Genomic DNA, 21,852 nt, shown 5'->3' on the forward strand with positions numbered 1-21,852 from the left:
CGGGTCGTGATACCTATATTCAAGAGTTATTCTTTAAAACTTCATTAATTGATTCATCTTGCTTATTTTTAGAAATCATCTTCTTTCCAACCTTGTTTATTTTGCATTTTTTGCAATCCATATTTGATATTTCTATTTATCCTTACGCATTGTATTAAGCTATACCACATATCCTTAGAACTACATACAAATTTAACTCTATCCGTTTTCCGGGTAAACAATATATAGAAATCATGAGTTCAAACAGGAAAGCGTGGATAGTAGCAGCCAGTGTTGGAGCAGTGGAAGCTTTAAAAGATCAAGGTTTCTGTAGGTGGAATTACCCTTTTGAGGTCCGTTGTTCAGCACACAAAGAATAACATGAGATCTTACTCTCAAGCTAAGAAGCTTTCTACTTCTTCTTCCTCACTGATTGCAAGGAGCGACAAGGCAAAACAATCTGAAGAATCTTTGAGGAAAGTTATGTACTTGAGCTGTTGGGGTCCCAACTGATCATTTTTTCCAAGAAACATATATAGTTGTTATTAGAAAGAGAAAAGAATGTAGGGCTATGATTGTAGATAGAATTTTATGGCATTCGACCTCAAGAGAAGCGTGTATTTCGAAATCTTTGGAGGAATTATAAGTAAAACTATGGAATGCTGTTGATATGTTGATAAACTGATGGTTTGTCAAATCAATTACTTAGTATATTGCTTCACTTCAACATGCTTGCAAATAATATTGAATGTTATTTTTATGTTCTGAATTCTGACATGGAGTCTCTGATGGTCGTATCTGTTCTTGATGTGAGATCAATACTGCAGAACATAGTAAAAGATTTAGTAAATTAAATAGAGAAATTGATAAATACGGCTAAGTTTGATTACAATAGTCAAAAAGTATAGTTTTTAAACTTCAATAATTGTATAATGCAATATCACCTTGCCTTCTTATGAAGAAAATTACTTACCTTATACAAAAATTTACTGTTTCAATTATGTAAATGCCTCTTAGTTTCCCACTAATGAGTAATGACACAATGAGCTTTGTTCTTCTCCAATAAACATGCCATGTGCTAATATATAAACTTTCATTTTAAGAGTTATAGAAATAAGATAAGATCTGTATATACTTCCTTGGTCCAAATGGGCAACAAATCAATTCAATTCAAAGCAAGTGTCGCATTAGAAAATGAAGAAGACTTTAATTTTTGTCAAGATCCATGCTTGTTTCAATAGATCTATATACATTGTTTTTAAAATACGAGGAAAACTTAAATAATAATTTAGTCAAATAATTCTATAATTAATATAACAATGTTATTAAATATTCCCCGGGTTGACTTTATTTGAATTTTTGGTCTCTTTTTTTGTGGTCAATACTATTTGATTTTTTCAGATATCAAGAAGGAATGAACTTCTCTTTTTCAAAGTTGCTCTTGAAGTAAAGAACCTAGGAGTATTTGTTATATTTTTAATGAACAAATTAAGATTAATATAGTCAATTTTATTATTAATTAATATTCCCTTCGGTCCACTTTAAGTAACGCTTTTTTGCTGTTTTCACACAAATTAAGAAATTCACTTTTTAACATTAATTAATAATATAATTGACCATATTAACCTTAATTTGTTCATTGAAAATACAATAAATACTCCTAGTTTCTTTACTCCAATGACAACTTTGAAAAAAAAATCAAATATTATGGACCATAGAAAAATATTAAAAAATTACTTAAAGTGAATTTCTTAATATATACGAAAACAAAAAAAAAATTAAAGTGAACAAGATAGAGTAATTTTTTAAATAAGCGTATTAAAATTCTAACCGATAAATAAAATGATAAAAGGGGAGTACAATTACATTATGTTCAACCGTGTGACATTGGAAAGCACGTCATTCCAGCATATATGTGGTTTCGTTTTCTTTCTTTTTTTTAGTTGTGTACTTGGTACTTCCAAAATATTTATTTTTCTTCAAAAGTCCATCATTAAGATGGAGGAGTCAGGCATGACTACAACCTGTGTATTCCAAAAATAATAATTACACGGAGAAGGACATAAACCTCAGCCTCGATTATATAGTGTAGGTTGACTAAGGCCAATCTATTGTACAACTACAAAAAAAAATTTGAACAGAGAATGGAGGCAATCTCCTTACCTATAGACATGTACATAACACAAAAAACTGATATTACATACAAGTTTGTCACATCTGCCCGAACCAAAATATTCTCAAGTAATAGCATCATTAATTATAAATTAGTTATTTCTTGTTGTGAACCTCACGTTCATCCCCGTTTTTGCAAAAATAACCAAAAATATGAAATGTTGTCATTTTGTCATAAATAAAGTCAGGTGATGTCGTTTTTGTCCAAATAGCCATAAATGTCCCAACGGGACGCCGAAAGGTCATTTTTGCAAGAATAGTCGCCTGTGGTTTTTTTTTTTCCCCAATTTTTAGGCCACTTAGCAAGCACAACCCTAAAATCTTCCCTTCCGAAGTGCTGAAGGGCCATATTTGCAAAAGTAGTCGTGATTTGTTTTAAGTTGGATTTTGCAAAATTAATCTCTTTATGGTCAGTTCTTAAATTTTTTTTTACATGTTTTAACCGAGTCACCCTAATTTAAAAATGTGCAGAATGAGCACTGTTCAGAATTTACATGTGAGGGTTATGGATCAGATTCCACTATCACTCCACATGTGGTGGGAAGATTTGGGAAAACAAGGACGAGACAGGGTTAATCAATACTTGGGGCGCTCACCAGACTATTAAAGATTCAGCCTAGAAGTGATCTGATAGAGGCACTAGTGTCATTTTGGGACACAACCTACAATGTTTGTCGCTTCTCAAACATCGAGCTTACACCCACTCTGGAAGAAATGTTAGGTTATGCCGGGAGTTTGGAAGGATTGAGACATAAGTACCTGGTGTCTCCAAGGACCATCGCTCCCCACAAGTTTCTAGACTTACTGAAAATAAGTAGACCGATCAAAACAGTAAGTTTGGCACGTGGAGCTTCCACTTTTCACTTCCTATACCAGTGGTACGGGCATTTAGGAGGATTCGAAAACCCAGAAAATGGACTTTGTAGTAAAGGCAATAGGTCAAAGTGGGAGATGCATAGATGCTTCGCCTTCATGGTGGCATTTTTAGGTCTTTTGGTATTTTCGAGGGAGGACGGGCACATTGATTTGCGCGTAGCCGTAGGTTTTCATGTTTTGACTACTCAGGCCAAGAATACCCTCGCACCCATGATCGTATCAGATATATTCTGAGCCCTCACATCCTGTAAGGCCGAAGTCAGGTTTTTCGAGGGTGCAATCTGTTATTACAAATGTGGATGATCGAACACCTTTGTCACCGTCCCCGCATGAATTACGATTCTACCCGAAAAAACTGCATCGAAGAATTTGGTATGCGGGTGACAGGATTCGTAATGCCAGAGGGAGTCAGAAATTAGATAACCCGCCTTCAGGCTTTGACCGCAGATAAGATAGAATGGACATTAGGTTTGCTCCTTGACGATGAGATTGTTCATATGCCTGCCACGGGTCCTTACTTCCTTCTGATGGGTCTCTGTAGCATCCAACTATATGCCCCATACCGGGTTTTGAGACAACTTGGAAGATGTCAGACAGTTCCCAAGGATATGGACCTCAGTACTTAAGTGGTTGACATTCGCTCTGATGCTCAATTCCCCGAAGACGTGGTCCATCAAAATTGGAGCGAGTGCCAGTATTTGGGGGCAAATACCCGAGTAAAAAATTTGTCCAAAGTGAGGTTCTACTTGGGTACATCTCTTGGTTAGGAAAGAGAGTCACAACAAATGACGAATCTGAAAGGCTGACTAAAAGGCCCCATGTCCAGGAATTTATTGATACAGCACAAGAACAGTGGGCTTGGTTGGTCAAAGAGAAGGAGTACCGGACCACTATAGGCAAACTAGAACATCAAGTCAGAACCATCAAATTTAAAAGTGGTTTGCAAGCCGCTAAAGATGAGGGGGAAAAGAAAAGGTTGGCCCGAAAAAATGAAGCTCTCCGAGCTCAGCTTCGGGAAATGAAGATAGGTGCCGAGACGCCGGTAAGAAGTGAGAGGGACGAAAAAATCATAAGCAACTTGAGGCAAAAAGTACATAATTATGCGGCCGATCTGACAAAAGCCAAGAAAGATTTGGCAAAAGCTCGAGCAAAGTTGGCAAAAGATGCAGAAGAAAAAACAAGGCTAGCACACCAGGTGAAGCAAAGCTATGACAGAGAAGTCGCGATCTTAAAGAAAGAGTTGGTCATTATTGAAAACAAAATATGGGCCAACAAATGAAAGACTTCAGGGCTGAGAGAGAACATTGCTATGCACTGATTAACCAATTGGAAGAAAGCGAGGTGAAATTGCAAAACCAAAACAACGAGGCCATGCAAATAGTAGAAGTTCAGGAGCAACAGATTGGGCGATTGCACCACGAGAAAGGCACCATTAAGCTTAGAATCAAGGAAATAGCCGACTACGTGGCAATGAAATACCATGAATGTGAAAATATGACTTGAGCTATGTTCTTCCACTCGGTACTATCTTTCGCTCGCCAGATCATGGCCGACCTCGAACTCCTTCAGGAAGAGCTTACAAGAAATCCTGCGCCGAGACCAGCTAAAGCCACTCGGGCTCCCGGAATAACATTTAAGCCTCATCTTTGTTCTTGATTTTTCTGTTTTTGAGTCTGTATTTTACCCTTATCGAGTCTGTTTGTCCTGTCATACATGTCAAGTCTGTTTGTAATTTTGTTTTGAATCTGTATGTTTTCCTTTTCAGTTATCAGTGTCTTCGAGTTTATGTAATCGAAAAAACCTGAAAGATTTTTATTAATATTGAAAAACCCCAAACATTTTCTTTTCTTTCATTATTGCATTTATTTCCCTGAACTACGTAATGGTCTAATTCGTGCGGCGTCATGATACGTAGATAATTCCCATCGGATTCAATCATTTCCATTAAATAAACTAAGCGAAAACAGAGAGAATAAAGAAAAGGAAAGAAAAGAGTGACAAAAACAATGTAGAAAAACAAAGAGCGAAAAACAACAAAAGAGAAAGAAAAGAGAAATCAAGATATGAAAAATGAATGAAAGAAAAGAGCTACAGGTATGCCTTCTGTGGTCCGCCCCCAGGCACCGTTCTCCGGAGCACCATCAATGTTGTTCTCTGCACCACCGGTCTTCACCATGGCACAGCCAACCATGCCCAGGCCATGCTTTGAGCCTTCAACATTCACCTTCCAGGGCCCACAATTTCAGCCGAACATAACTCATGTTACTCCAAACTCATATGCTCAACAGCAACAATATGAGTCCCCAATTGAACCAGAAAGAGCAGTTAGGAACCTCGAACAGGAAGAAATGGATCGAAAGATGAGAAGCTTAGAACAAAGCTTTAAGAACATGCAAGGCCTGAGTGGCCAAAAAAGTGTTTCCTATTTAGATTTGTGCATGTTCCCAAATGTTCATTTACCTGCTGGCTTCAAAATGCAAAAGTTCGAGAAGTATGATGGGCACGGAGATCCAATTGTTCATCTAAAAAGATATTGCAATCATCTACGTGGGGCTGGTGGGAAAGAAGAGTTGTTGATGGCCTATTTCGGAGAAAGCTTGACAGGAATCGTCTTGGAATGGTATATGGATCTGGAAATCTCCCACTGGCACATATAGGATGATTTAGCCCGAGATTTTGTCAGACAATTCCAGTACAATGTCGACATAGCTCAAGACAGAAACTCCCTGTCTAACTTGAAGAAGAAAACCGCGAACAATTTCCGCGAGTATTCTATCAAATGGCGCGAGCAGGCCGCCAGAGTAAAACTGCCTATGGACGAGACGGAAATGGTTACAGTCTTCTTGCAGGCCCAAGAGGCTGATTATTTTCAGAATATGACATCCGCTATGGATAAACCGTTTGCTGAGGCAATCAAAATCGGGGAAATGGTAGAGAACGGTCTGAAAACTGGCCGGATATTGAGTCAAGATGCCTTGAAAGCTACCTCCCAAGCCATCCAAAACGGTTCTGGGGGTTTGGCTAATCATAAAAAGAGGGAGGAGAGAGCATGATAGCTTCTGGTTCAAGAGGGCCCTGCTGATCATTTGATCACTCTTACATGCAGCCAAGAACCCCACAACACTATTATCCACACCAAGATGCAGCCTATGCCATGGCACCACTTCACTAAGCGGTGATGAATGCCCAACCTTACGCACGACCACAATAGCATTACAGCCAAGCCTGAGCTCCACTTCCCAGAAATAACCATCCCTATCAAGCCCCGCATAATCCCCGTCCACCACAAAACACATATCAACATAATCCATGCCCTCGTGAGCCTCCCCGGAGAACCGATTTCACCCCTATTGGTGAATCTTATTCCAGTTTTCTTCAAAATTTAAACCAACTAGGTCTATTGCAACCTGTGCCTCCCAACCGCTAGAATCATGAGTCCCCATCATATAGGGCTAGAACCAGATGTGCTTACCATTCAGGAGTAGAAGTCCATGATACAGAAGATTGTTGGACCCTCAAAAGGGCAGTTGAAAGCTTGATAGAAGAAAGAAGAAGTGCGCTAAGGAACGAAGAGATCCCTAATGTGACTAACAATCCATTACCAGCTCACAATAATGGGTCGGTCATTGGAATGATTTGTAATGACGAGGAGTTTAATCCGGCATTGAAGGCCATCATGGCCATCGCCGATTCAGAGGGACCCAAAGCATCGAAGAAACATGCCAAAACCAAGAAGAAATTCACTCAGGTTCCTCAAGCTGTTGAAACAAAGACTGGGGCAGCACCTTCTAAGAACGTGGTTCTCTACGTTCCTAAGGTCCCGAGAAAAGAACAGCTCATCCTCAACACTCCCAAGAAATTATAGGAAAGGAAAGTTTCGTTGAATGTGCCAAGATTGTTTGTGCTGAAAGGGACCTATGAAGCGCGGGGGACGGTAATTTCACCAAGGCTCACTGAGCCTGTGGTTATCAGCCGTGCACCATAGAGTCCTATGAAAGATCCCACCGCAGTCCCCTGGAACTACAACAGAGTCGTGGTTACATACAAGGGAAAAGAGGTCATGGGAGAAGTGAATGAAATGGATCAGTCTGGGAAGTACCATAGCCTAGAAGAGCTAAAGAAGTCCAAACTGAACAGAGATAAACGGTTTCCATCCAAGAAGCCTGTAAGCAATGAGGAAGCTGAATATTTCTTTAGAAAGATGAAAACTTCAGAATATGCAATAGTCGACTAACTCCGGAAGACACAGGTCTCACTCTTATCTCTTCTGTTGAGTTCGGATGAACACCAGAAAATGCTCCTGAAAACACTGAATGAAGCATATGTCCCTGTTGATACTTATTTTGAACAATTGGAGAGAATGGTAGAAAGATTCTTTGAGGTCAATAGGATTTCCTTCAGCAGCGATGATTTTCCCCCAGCCAATTCTATATCTCGCCCAATCATTTGTCAAACCAAAATATGTGGAAGAAGAAGAAGAGGTCTTCACGGCTGAAGAAATCGATGATATTTGTGAAGCCTTGAAACAAATGCTATATGAGTCCCACACGGTCTAGCCAGGCAAAGGCACGAGCAACACCGAAGTGCAGTATATGGGGCCGGATTTCAAGCTTTAGAATTGAAAAGCTACCCCATTCCCTATGAGACGGGAGTCCCGGTAGTCCAGTCTTGCCATCTCTTCTACATTACGAGTTATTTCAGGGTGTAACATGAATGGTTTTACTTTATTGTCTTTTGATTTTGATGTAAACCCTCATATTTTCAATTCAATGAAATGGAATCAATATTTCATCTTCTATAGATGTCTCTTTTCTTTATTCTGATTTTGCTATTTTTCTTATCTTTTTCATTTCAGTTCTAATAATGCGGACTTAAATAACATAACATGCTTGCAGACTTCATGCCTAAATCTTAAAATGCTGTCTAACTTTGAAATAATGAATCAAGAACCATAATGTGATGAAGAGGATTTTAGGGAAATAAATCGAGAATTGGAACAATTTGAGAATAAGCCTAAGCCAAACTTAAATGAAACCAAGACAATTAATTTGGGCACTCCAGAAGAGATCTGATAAACCATGATAAGCATTCACGCTGACGAAAGAACTAGCGATGCCTTGATCCAACTGTTGTTTGAATTCAAAGACGTGTTTGCATGGTCCTATGATGATATGCCAGGGCTGAGCGTTGATTTGGTGGTACATAAATTACCTACCTATCCATGTTATCCACCCGTCCAATAGAAGCAAAGAAAGTTCAAAACCGACATTAGTGATAAGATCAAGGAAGAAGTTACCAAACAGCTGAAAACTGGTGTGATCCGAGTGGTCCGATACACCACGTGGCTGGCTAATGTGGTTCCAGTGCCACTGTAGGATGGTAAAACCTGAGTGTGTGTTGATTACCGGGATTTTAACAAAGCGAGTCCCAAGGATAACTTTCCATTGCCAAACATCTACATTCTTGTTGACAATTGTGCTAAGCATAAAATACAGTCTTTCGTGGATTGTTATGCTAGGTATGGATGAAGAGGATGCAGAAAAGACAGCTTTCACCATACCTTGGGGCACTTACTGTTACAGGGTCATGCCATTTGGTCTGAAAAACGCCGGGGCAACCTACATGAGAGCTCTGACCGCCATTTTCCATGACATGATGCACAAGGAAATTGAGGTATATGTTGATGATGTGATCATTAAATCTAGAACACAAGAAGGCCATGTGCGAGATCTGAGAAACTTTTTTGAGCGTCTGCGCATGTATGACTTGAAATTGAACCCAGTTTAAAAGTGCATTTGGAGTTCTGTCTAGGAAGCTCCTGGGGTTTATAGTCAGCCAGAGGGGTATTGAATTAGATCCAACAAAGATAAAGTCTTTTCGGGATTTTTCACCTCCAAAGATCAAGAAAGAGATCATGAGTCTGCTAGGGAGGCTGAATTACATCAGTAGATTCATCGCTCAGCTTATTACCACTTGTGAACCTATAACAAGTTATTGAATAAAGATGTGGCAATCAAATGGACAGAGGAGTGCCAAGAAACTTTTGATAAAATCAAAGAGTACCTGTCAAATCCGCCAGTGTTGGTGCCACCCGAGCCGGGAAGACCTTTGTTCTTATATCTAACAGCCTTGGAGAATTCTTTTGGTTGTGTCCTGGGGCAACACGATGTCACCGGAAAGAGAGACCAAGACATATATTATCTGAGCAAGAAGTTCACCAATTATGAAGCCAAATACACTTTGTTGGAAAGAACTTGTTGCGCCCTAACTTGGGTCGCCCAGAAGCTCAGACATTATCTGTTAGCTTACACCACATATCTTATAACCAGGATGGATCCTTTGAAATATATATTCCAGAAGCCGATGCCTACAGGAAGGTTAGCAAAATGGCAGATCCTGCTCACCGAGTTTGACATTGTCTATGTCACTCGCATGACGATGAAAGCCCAAGCCTTGGCGGATTATCTAGCTGAGAATCCAGTCGAAGATGAATACCAACCATTAAGCACTTATTTTCCAAACGAGGAAGTAAGCTCGGCTGAAGTAATTCCATAGAACACCATTGCCTGGAAAATGATCTTTGATGGGGCTGTAAATGCATAAGGCGTCGGGATCGGAGAAATTTTGATTTCGCCCACAAGTTAACACTATCCGGCCACAGCCCAGCTTTGGTTCTTATGTACAAAAAACACCGCCGAGTATGAAGCATGCATCATGGGCATGAATATGGCAGTTGTTATAGATGTGGAGGAATTATTAATCATGGGGGATTCTGATTTGATCATTCAATAAGCCCAAGGTAAGTGGGAAACTCGAGACATCAAACTCATCCCGTACAGAAAACATGTGGAAGATCATAGCAAATAGTTCAAGTCCGTAGAGTTTAGGTATATTCCTCAATTACACAATGAGCTAGCTGATACACTAGCTACTTTGGCCTTAATGCTGCCGTACCCGGGTAATGTTCATATTGACCCGCTAGAAATCCAAGTTCGAGAAAGGCATGGTTATTGTAACGCAATTGAAATGGAGCCAGATGTTCAGCCATGGTATCATGATATCAAAAGGTTTTTGAAAACAAAAGAATATCCCGAGCAGGCCAGGAGAGATCAAAAGAGAACTATCAGAAGGATTGCAAGAAGTTTCTTTCTGAGTGGAGAGGTCCTATACAAAAGAACTCCAGATCTAAATCTTTTGAGGTGTGTAGATTCCCGAGAAGCTGAAAAGATCATGAATGAAGTGCATTTGGTAGTATGTAGGCCTCACATGAATGGGTATGTCCTTGCAAAGAAAATCCCCCGGGCGGGTTATTTTTGGATGGCCATGGAAAAATATTGTTTCAGTTTTGTCCGGAAATGCCATTAGTGCTAGATACACGGTGACCTGATTCATGCACCACCTTCAGAGCTACATCCTATGTCAGCGCCTTGGCCGTTCGTTGCTTGGGGCATGGATATTATTGGGCCAATCGAGCCGAAAGCTTCAAATGGGCACATATTCATTTTGGTTGCCATTGATTATTTCACAAAGTGGGTCGAAGCAGTCACTTTCAAAGTCGTCACCAAGAAAGCAGTGGTGGACTTCGTGCATTCCAACATTATTTGTCATTTTGGTATTCCTAAAACTATCATTACAGATAATACTGCAAATCTGAACATCCACTTGATGAGGGAGGTATGCGAACAATTTAAAATTATGCATCGTAATTCTACCCCTTATCGGCCCAAAGCTAATGGCGCCGTTGAAGCTGCAAACAAGAATATCAAGAAAATCCTCAGGAAAATGATTCACGGTTCCAGATAATGGCATGAAAAGTCGCCTTTTGCGCTATTGGGATATCGCACAACCGTGGGCATGTCAGTTGGGGCCACCCCCTACTTATTGGTTTATGGAACTAAAGCTGTAATACCCGCAGAAGTTGAGATTCCCTCTCTTCGGATTATTGCTGAAGCCGAGATCGAGGATGAGGAATGGGCCAAGGCTCGATTGGAAAAGTTGACTATGATTGACGAAAAATGGATGGCCACAGTCTGCCACGGGTAGTTGTATCAATAAAGAATGGCATGTGCCTATAACAAGAAAGTGCGGCCCAGGAAATTTGAAGTGGGGGAACACATCATGAATAAGCCAAAAGGAAACTTTGCTCCAATTGGAAAGGTCTGTATATTATAAGAAGAGTGTTGCCAAAGGGAGCGTTATATTTGGGAGATATCAAGGGAAATAACCTCGAGACAGACGTCAATGCAGATGCGGTCAAAAGGAATTACGTTTGACCGTTGTCACAATTTTAACATGCTCCGATTGGGATGACGAAGGCTTTTATTCTCGCTATCCAAACACTACCAACCCTTTGCAAACCCTTCGAGCCGGTTCCCCTTTTTTTGATTACCCTCTTTGGAACCTATAAGTTATTATTTAAAAAGAAACAAAAGATAAAAATGAAAAGAAAAAGAATCAAAAGAAAAGAAAAAACCAAAGAAAATAAAAACAAAGTTCATTTGAACTACGTTCGATTTGATTCCGAAAGGATATGTAGGCAGCCTCTCTCTGGGGTTCAGTCACACCAAAATAAAAATCCACATTTCTCCAAAAAGTTAAAATTGGGGCAGATGTTACAATGGTTCGGCGATGGTTTCACCTGAAAGGTTCCAAAGTTGTAATTCAATCCAAATCCTTTTTACCCAAATCCTTTTCAAGTCCTTCCGGTCAATCAACGAGAATGTTCAAAGAATTGGAGGATACAATCACTTGGATCTGATGCAACCAAAATGAGAGAAATAAAACGAGAGAGTCTTATTGGTGAAAATCCTCACGAGTACCATAGGGCGATGACGAGCAGAGAAAATGAGTATGAGCGAGTCTTGTTAGTGAAAACCTACAAAGGGCACTATAAGGCGATGGTGGGAAGAGAAATGAGAGAGGTCAGCTGGTGAAAACCCGCAAAGGGCACTACTAACTGAAAAGAGGATCTTCACAGCCATTGGTATTGACAGTCCTGGGCAAGGTTTCTCAGTTTCAAGGCAAAAGTTGTGATGAATTTTTTAGAGTCAGATGGTTTACACAGATCAGGCATCCAGTCCAAAAGGCATATCATGTTCATTGAAGTCCGCAGGTACTCCAGATAATTCCTTCTTTCCTTTCCCCGAAAGAGATACTTCTTGTCTAAATTCATTATCCATTCCATTATTTGTTTTACCTTAAATCCCTTTCGGTCTAACTCTGTTCCAAAACTAAGGCAAAGAAGGGACGGCAAGATTGATTTATAGGACTTTCCTTTGCCACAAGCTGATATTCAAGAGGCACCCAACCTCGGTAGGGGCATCAAGTCGACCCCGACTGGCCATGGTGGCTGAGGTTTCGAAATTAGAAACTCTCTAAAGAAGGAAATCAAATTGAAGTGCCTACAAGGGCAAAATGAAGTTGGAAAGGTTGAGTCCCACGTGGCTAACTATTTTGGAAAAGTCCGAAAAGCCAAAGATTCCCCAATGCTCCAAAGCTAAATTGAAAGAAAGAAGTGAAAGGCCTAAAAGGCAAAATAAAATTAAAAAAGGTTAGGTCCCACGCGATCAACCGTCATGATAAAGTTTTGGAAAAGACAAAGGTTATCCGGGGCCAGAAATGCAATTGGTATTCAGAAAAAAATTAGTTGCAGGTGAAATTATCATCAAAGAAGTCGGCCGAGATCAAGTGATTGAAACACTCAAGGCTACAAAATCAACCACCGTTTTAAACTGACAAATTGTTCTTTGTTTGAAAAACAGGAAACAGGTGCAATCTAAAAGCAACCTAGCAAGAAGCAGGTGCAACCAAAAAGAAACTGCGCGGGGGATAGAAACGGCTCTGCAGCAGCAACAACTCCAAAAGGGAAGTCTTCTTCAAATTCTTTCCCACATTTACTCATTCTCTAAAATATAATAATTAAAAAAAATGAAAATAAATATATATATATATATATAATGAAAATGATGAAAAAGCAAGAAAAGAAAGAAAGTTCAGAATCATGGTAGTATAGGGTACACCAATCCCTAGCTGCATTTCCAATATGGTGTCTCCACTCCCTAGTTGATTTTTATTTTTAGACATAGGGTCTCCACTCCCTAGTTGATTTTTATTTTTAGACATAGGGTTTCCACTCCCTAGTTGATTTTATTTTATACATAGGGTCTCCACTACCTAGTCTTCTTTTCCAACATAGGGTCTCCACTACCTAGTCTTCTTTTCCAACATAGAGTCTCCACTACCTAGTTGATTTTATTTTAGACAAAAGGTCTCCACTCCCTAGTCATTTTTTTCCAACATATGGTATACACTCCCTAGTTGATGTTATTTTAGACATAGGGTCTCCACTCCCTAGTCTTTTTTCCAACATAGGGTCTCCACTCCCTAGTTGATTTTATTTTAGACATAGGGTCTTCACTCCCTAGTCTCTTTTCCAACATAGGGTCTCCATTCCCTAGTTGATTTTATTTTAGACATAGGGTCTCCACCCCCTAGTTGCTTTTCTAATATAGGGTCTCCACTCCCTAGTTGATTTTATTTTAGACATTGGGTCTCCACTCCATAGCCGCTTTTCCAACATAGGGTCTCCACTCCCTAGTTGAAGTTAATTTAGACATAGGGTCTCCACTCCCTAGTCTTTTTTCCAACATAGAGTCTCCACTCCCTAGTTGAAATTATTTTGGAAATAGGGTCTTCATTCCCTAGTCCCTTTTCCAACATAGGGTCTCCACTCCCTAGTTGATGTTATTTTAGACATAGGGTCTCCACTCCCTAGTCTCTTTTCCAACATAGGGTCTCCACTCCCTAGTTAATTTTATTTTAGATAGAGGGTCTCCACTCTCTAGTCTGTTTTCCAACATTGGGTTTCTATTCCCTAGTTGATTTTATTTTAGACATAGGGTCTCCACTCCCTAGTCATTTTTCCAACATAGGGTCTCCATTCCCTAGTTAATTTTATTTTAGACATAGGGTCTCCACTCTCTAGTCTCGTTTTCCAACATAGGGTCTTCGCTCCCTAGTTGATTTTATTTTAGACATAGGGTCTTCAATCCCTAGTTGATTTTATTTTAGACATAGGGTCTCCACTCCCTAGTCGAGTTGATCTTAAATGAAGGATATGCCATCCCAAAGAAATCATATTTTCCTAGGGTGTACCAATCCTGATCTTTCTATTACTTTCAATAATGAAGTAGTATAGAGTTTTTGTTACGAATAACATACGAAATTTTTCTAGTGAAAACTGCGGCAGAAATATTCATTAGTTTGTTTTATTTTGCTGTCTGAGAAGGTTTTACCTCGAAGGCACGGGGTTCGGGATGATCAAAAGAAGAAATCTCAACCCAAACTAAAGAAAAGAAAAGTAAATCCAAAATGCAGAAGCGGAAGAAAGGATGTGGATTGCTCAAGACATGATTGAAGTCACGAGCATTGCATGTCCCGTTTCGATCAGAAGAAGTGATAGAAGAATAAACTAGCACCTGCAGCTACCAAGCATCAAGGTTCAGGTCAGAGTCTGCGTGAGGAACTATCTAAGACTTAAGACCAAGTTTCAGAAAACTCATATATAGGAATTTTGTAACTCATAGCTGATAGGCTTGTTTAGTTTCTTTTTCATTTTTGATTTTGGTGTAATAAGGAGTTCAGCAAGCAGTAGCAACAACAACAACAATAGTGAAATTACAGCTTCCCGGTAGTCCCAGCTACCAAAACTTTCAGAACTACACTGACATGATTCTTTTATAGCCAAGGATATGCAGGCAACCTCAGAAGCAAGGTTTGGTCAAACGTTTTCAAAATGCTTCTCATGGAGCATCAAACGGGCAAATATTACTCGTAATTGCTCACTTTATCTTTTCCAGAAAACTCTTCATGTTTTCGAGCAAAGAGGGGCAGATGTGAGTACGTAATTTTTGCCCTACAAAAATACTCCCACAAAATCAACAAAAAATAAAATTTTCTAATTGTTTTTGATTTTTATAGAATTTCTAGGAATTTCTTTTTAATTGTTTGTTTGCATTTAGTTGCATTTTTGTTTTGCATATTTAATAACTTAAAATCATAGAAAACATCTTAAAAATGTTCAATTCTCCGTCTCATAGCATTTTAGATCTTAATTGCATGTAGGATTTAATTATATTAATTAAAGGCATATCAAACGAAAATCACAAAAAATACAATGGTCATGTTTTTATTTTTAGATTTTTAGTTTTAAATTAATAATTTTCTTTCATTAGTGTTAAGTTAATTAATTAATTAATTAATTAAATATTAGAAAATAGTAAGCAGGTCAATCTTGCTAAAAATTAGGATTGATTTGGGAATTTTAAGTGGCTACATTTGGAAATAATTTACTTTAATGTTAAGTAGGAAAAAGAAGGGAAGGCTGCCTAGTTTTAATGAGGATGGACCGGCCTCAAATGGCCCAAAATAGCCCCAGAACCACCCCAACGCAATTCCTATACCCGGTCCACACCCCCCCCCCCCCAAATAACAAAATGATCCATTTTTTTCACGCCCAATTTCAACCGTTGATCTCCCTTAATCCAACGGCCATAAACTCACCACCCAATTCCCTTATATCTGTCCGAACCGACCCCCCAAACCCTTAGAGACCCCCATTTTCATTCCCTCTCATCTCTCTCACTCAAATCCTAGCCGTCCCAAGACCCTTTGCTAGCGGCGCCGCTTCAAACAACTCCAATCTCCCTCAAAGTCACACCCCACAGTCCTCACATCCTCCTAATCCCGAATATCCCATCATTTTCCCCAAAAAAACCACCCAAACTTCACGAATTTCAGATCTAAAAAACGGTCAGAAAACCTAGCTTCATTCCCTTTTGATTTCTTCATTGATTCTCAACTGTTTTGACTTGAAACTGACATTGATCAATTGCTCTAGTCAAGGGCAATTGATTAATGTAAGTTTTAGCTCATTTCGGAACCATCGGAATCCGGTCGAACCTCATTGAAATCGCTTCAATTGAATCGTCTTTCCTTCCATAGGTACTCCCTCACCCTTTTTATCTTATTCTTTTGTTGATTTTGTTTGTTGAAAGCAGAAGATTTTTTTTAATTGTGTGGTTTGTTTGACCTAGTTTAATTGAATCAGTTTCGCTCATAGATTAGCTAAATAACCGTAGGCTTGCATTTAGTTAGTAATCACCTGTTTGAATGTCAGCATTCTTAGGTTAATAATTGAAAATATTTTAGCTTTCCGAATAATTATTTGATTTAGTTCTACTTGAAGTTCAATCGATTAATTAGGTTATGGTTTTAATTACGCATGTGCTTAATTGATAGGTCAACTAGTTTGCTGATTGTGATTAATTTGTACTTGATAGCTTAATTTCAATTTAGATTAATTAGTTGTTGTTTAGTAAATATTGATTATGTGGGATAAAAGAGGACAGTAGGTTGAGGTAAAGGCAGTAGTTGGTATTAATTGGAATTTTAGTGGGGTGAATGGGATAGAAAATTAGGGAATCTTTCTTTTAGTTGATGGAAAGTTCTAGAAGAGTTTGGGAAGGGGTTAAAATGCAGTAAATCAAAGGTCAAAAGGGGTTAATTTCAGAAGTAAGGGGCTGATAAAAATAGGAAAGGAATAGATGATGGACAGCTGTCCAAATTGGTTAAGAAAAGATGCTGAAAATAAGAAAAAATATCTGAAAAGTACAGCTGTCCAATTTAGTTGAAAAAGATGACAATTCCTGATTTTTAGGGAGCTGGCAGAATACTCTCACACTCTCTCTCATTCTCTCATATGGCACACATATTCCCTATATAAATCACCCCTGCATATTCATTTTGGACATTCACTCTCTCCAAAAATTTCAGACTCTTTTTCTTTATTTTTTACACTGATTTCTAAAAGATAACACTCTGAAAATTCGATCAAGGTTTTCACAAGCTGTTTTCTCTGTTTTGATTTGCTATTCAACTTCTGTTTTCTTCAAAATTGCATAGAGTTGTTGAAAAAATCTGTTGTTGTCACTCTGCTGTTTAGCTAAGACTTGAGGATGTTCTTTTGTTTCCTGCTGTTGATCTTGTTGAATTCATCTCGTGTTGGTTTTCTTAGCCTTTATTTGGAAAAGGTTCAGCTTGTTTATGAGTTCAGGTACACATCTCACACATGTACCTCTGTTTTGATTTGCAATGAAATGTTGGTTATTCTTTAAAGTTATTTGTTGTGATTATATAAACTGACTGTTTGTTCTGTTTTGAACATGAATAGATGTTAGTTTTGATATGTTTAAGACTTAAAATCTATTATGGATTTGCATGTTAAGGACAAATGGTCTCCATTACAATTTCCTGACAAGAATTGTAGCTAATTTCACATGTTTAGTTGGATCTCAACCCACATATCTCATTATCAAATACATGCTTGCCTATATTTGAGTGTTAACTACTGAAATCTGAACTTGCTTTTGTATTCTGATAAATTAAAGTATAATGCTGTATTTGCAGGTCAATAATGGTGGATCTGGCCACAAGTTGGTTTGATTTGCCATTTAAGGCTTGAGTGAAGTTTCATCTCTGTCGGCTCTTTGTTGTTTGGGTTTGTTATTCATTAAGCATGAGTTAGAATTGTGATCATAGTGAAGGTTAACCAAACCTGTATTCTTTAATGGAGGATGGATGTTGTAATTTTAAGCATAAGATGATGTATTCCATAATTGACAGTGTATTTGCTTAGGTGACTGTTCATGTAAATTACAAATGTTTAAATTGATAGAAGTTCATTTGTTCAAACCATTTATTTATTTTGTTAATCTATAATACTGCCATTCAGTGGTTGAGTGATTTTGTAAATACAAGGCATGTAGGGATTTTCAGAAGTTCTGAGCTTAATTATTCGTGATTCTTCAAATAGTCGTTTTCCAAACTTATGGGTCTCAAATGATAGAATAATTAACTGACGTTCGAATTCAATGATGCTTATGTCAATTTACCTTAAAATTATCTCAATCTGTACACATTCTGTCAACAACGTTTCTCCATAATTCTTTTGACCTTGCAATATACCTCAAAGCAGTATTAGGAATTAAACAGCTCATAAACATTCCTAGTTTACTTTAGGTGCGATTAATAAATCATAGTGACTATGGGTACAGTTCCCGTGATATGGTCACAATATGTAAATCTCAACTCAAGTGCGTGTTTCACGCGACTTGACCACAACTTCAAATAATATTTAAAATAAACGTATTGTGAATCACTGGTACGTTTCACGTGGCGTGATTTACAATATGTACAAAAACAAACGAGTGCGCGACTTGTTCAAATAAATCCCATAATTCCTAAACAGTAATTAAAATTAATTAAAAGCGGTTAGAAGTAAAAATGCACAATAGGTTTTAAACCTGTAATAATTCAGATATTTAAGATAGATATTAATTGTTAAGCGACCGTGCTAAAATCACGGAACTCGGAAGTAGCTCATACCTTTTTCCGGGTTAACAGAATTCCTTACCCGGTCTTCTGTGTTCGCGGACCATAAATAGAGTCAATTTCCTCGATTTGGAATTTTAAAATAAACCGGTGACTTGGATACCATCATAATTTTTCTAAGTGGCGAATCTGAATTAAATAAATAATGCCATTTCGAATAATGTCACTTAAATTGGAAAAATTTTCCTATCCCTCGGAAAAAAGGAGGTATGACACTAGTCATTACGTCAAATTTTCTACAGTGTTTCACGTCATTTTTTAAACGGAAAAGGGTCAAAATTGTCCTCGAACTATCGAAAATAGCTCAAATATACCCTCCGTTTGTTTTTGGTACCAAATGTGTCCTCGCCGTCTAAAAATTAGACCATTATTGCCTTAAAAACTAACAGCTGCCACATTAGCTTTTGGACATACTTAAATATTATGAAAAAAGGGTCAAAGTTACCCTCAAACTATCGAAAATAGCTCAATATATCCTCCGTTTTGTGTTTGGTACCAAATATGTCCTTGACGTCTAACAATTGGACCATTTCTGTCCTAAAAACTAACGGCCATCACATAAGCTCATGTGAACAACAAAAGCCTATCTCCAATAGACGGTCCTCCATCTTGACAAAAGCCCCTACGAATAAAATTTCTTTCTCCATTTTCTGCGAGGGGTTGCTGTATTTCTCGTGAAGGCGCAGTGAAGCATTTCAGGTGGCCTGCTAGCTAGGCTAGTGAGAAGGGGAAGGATTAGGTGGTGTCTAAAAAATATATCTTTTTATGAGGTTTTGGGTCTAGGTCTTATTTGCGGTCCATCTTCTTTTCTTTTATGTTGATGAAGGCTGGAAGTGGAAGGGTATAGTATTTTAGAGGATGGTTTCATTCTAATGGTTTTCGAGTTTTTTTTATGAGAGTTATTTTTAAAAGGATATAGCTCTACAACTAATTTGTGACCTTTTTGAGATATGAGCTTTGATAGCTAGCCATAGGAGTACTGCAATATACAGCTTTTGTTGTTCTCCACCATTTTTGTGATAAGATTTATGATTTTAAGTGATAAAAGTTGGTATTTTATTTCTTGTATAGTATATTAATTTTTTTTTTATTTTATAGATTTGTGAATCTTAATAATAGCCCAACTAAATTTCTCATAATAAGATTGGTGTAGCTTTAATTATTTGGAAGGAGCAACACTTCGATGAGTCAAGGAATGAAACTGGAGAAAGAAATTTTATTCGTGGGGGCTTTTGTCAAAGATGGAGGACCGTCAGTTGGAGATAGACTTTTGTTGTTTACATGAGCTTATGTGACGGCCATTAGTTTTTAGGGCAGTAATGGTCCAATTTTTAGATGTCAAGGACATATTTGGTACCAAACACAAAACGGAGGATATAATTGAGCTATTTTTGATAGTTTGAGGGCAATTTTGACCCTTTTCCCGTAATATTTAAGTATGTCCAAAAGCTGATGTGGCAGCCGTTAGTTTTATGGTAATAATGGTCTAATTTTTAGACGGCGAGGACAAATTTGATACCAAAAATAAACGGAGGATATATTTGAACTATTTTCAATAGTTCGAGGACAATTTTGACCCTTTTCCGTTTTTTAAATAAGTTACCCTACTGTAGAAACAAGAACTGTAACTACGTGCGATTTTCTACAGTGTTTTCGCGTCATGTTGTAAAGTACGTAACTCCAAACATTAATGTGGTTTCATGTTCAAATTCTTTTCCCATGGTTTGGGCGCAAGTGGATTTTCTTTAATCATAGCCAATTCATGTCCCCGAGTCCTAGATTTCCACTTATTTATCGTATACTTATTCAACTAGGCATTAGGCACATAAGCACTTGTCACTCTACGTGTCTCCAATATAGTAAGTATCCAAACAACATCTCAAAATTCTATGTGCTCTTTCAACTAACCGACCCTCCCCTCGAGCATTAATAATTGAAATACCAACTAAACCCCCATAACTGTGATCATAAAAAATTATAGCAAGGGCGGAAATGTACATTCATAGCCGCACACCAAACTCCAAAACTGGAATACCGTGCTCCAAAACCATAGGAACCACAACCAAAAACCTCTTATTTTTGTTTTCCAGCTCTTATCCATATGTGTAAATGTGCATCATATATATGGAGAGAGTTCAACCAATATTTTAGACAACAAAATAAACCTTCACAAACTTAGCCAAAGTTCAAGATTCAAGATTCAAGATTCAAGATTAGAAAATGAGTTCAACAAGCAAGGCATGGGTTACAGCAGTGAGCTTGGGAGTAGTAGAGGCACTAAAAGATCAAGGAATCTGTAGATGGAATTACACAATCAGAGTCATACATCAACATGCAAAGAACAATGTAAGGTCATATTCACAGGCCGAGAAGCTCTCTTCTCACTCTTCTTCTTTGGTTTCTGCAAACAAAGATCCATTGAAGGAGAAGGTTAAGCAATCTGAGGAGTCTCTTAGGAAAGTCATGTATTTGAGTTGTTGGGGTCCCAATTGAATCCTAATAAACAGCTAGATTTAGTGTTATCTTTCTGTACATAATCTTTGACAATATTGTAAAACATGATAGGTCAAAGGATGAAAGGTTAACCTAGTAATTCTCAGAGCTTGGGCTAAATTGCCTAGTCAACATTTACGGAAATAACAGTAGTACTTTTGCAAATTAATCCAAGTATCCTGAAACTATGCTCAATTGTAGTGATATCGTTCGTTGTTTGGTTTGGTCGTTTAATTCGAATTTATGTTGATACACACTAGGGGCCAAAATACATTCAGTTATTTTTAATTTTTTTAATTTCAATTCGGATACGGTGTACCTCATAGGAGGGGATTTCAATGGGCATATTGGGTCGACCGCAGGTGGTTATGGCGAGGTGCATGGAGGCTTCGGTTTTGGGGAGAGAACGGAGGAGGTACATCGTTGTTGGACTTCGCTAAGGCTTTTGGGTTGGTGATTGCGAACTCTAGATTTCGGAAGAGGGATGGGCATTTGGTTACTTTTCAAAATGCGGTGGCGAAGACCCAGATTGACTATCTCCTCCTCAGGAGGTGTGACAGAGGGTTGTGCAAGGATTGCAAGGCGATTCCATGTGAGATACTCGCGACATAGCATAGGCTCTTGGTGATGGACGTTGGTATTATGTTAAAGAGGAGGAAAAGGTCTACTCGAGAAAGACCGAGAATCAGGTGGGGAGCCTTAACTAAGGATAAAACCCAAGCGTTGGAGGGGCGGTTGTCGGCTATGTGAGCTTGGAAGAGCAGTGGTGACGCGAGCACTATGTGGTCAGCGACAACAGACTATATTAGGGAGGCTGCGAGAGAAGTGTTAGGGGTCTCGACGGGCATATCTGGTGGGCATAAAGGAGACTGGTGGTAGAAT

At 38.5% G+C, this 21,852-nt stretch overlaps 1 protein-coding gene, 1 long non-coding RNA gene and 1 pseudogene across 2 annotated transcripts; all 3 read left to right on the top strand.

The window, feature by feature from the left end:
* The first annotated feature begins 228 nt into the window (after window positions 1-228).
* On the top strand, window positions 229-660 carry LOC104120449 (uncharacterized; annotated as a pseudogene).
* A 14,943-nt stretch (window positions 661-15,603) lies between these two features.
* On the top strand, window positions 15,604-17,781 carry LOC104120448 (uncharacterized). Its single transcript, XR_691656.4, has 2 exons — window positions 15,604-16,029; window positions 17,494-17,781. It is a non-coding gene; the product is annotated as an uncharacterized lncRNA (long non-coding RNA).
* A 2,764-nt stretch (window positions 17,782-20,545) lies between these two features.
* Window positions 20,546-21,258, top strand: LOC104120447 (uncharacterized). The gene has a single exon (XM_009632208.4). It carries the CDS (start codon window positions 20,698-20,700, stop codon window positions 20,968-20,970), a length of 273 nt encoding a protein of 90 aa, XP_009630503.1. The 5' UTR covers window positions 20,546-20,697; the 3' UTR covers window positions 20,971-21,258.
* The last annotated feature ends 594 nt before the right edge of the window (window positions 21,259-21,852 follow it).

Source organism: Nicotiana tomentosiformis, chromosome 7 (assembly GCF_000390325.3).
Source record: "Nicotiana tomentosiformis chromosome 7, ASM39032v3, whole genome shotgun sequence".
NCBI lineage: Eukaryota > Viridiplantae > Streptophyta > Magnoliopsida > Solanales > Solanaceae > Nicotiana > Nicotiana tomentosiformis.

What these genes read in the sequence shown, in the direction of transcription:
- LOC104120447 (XM_009632208.4), top strand. Translation starts at nt 20,698, where the DNA reads ATGAGTTCAACAAGCAAGGCATGGGTTACAGCAGTGAGCTTGGGAGTA.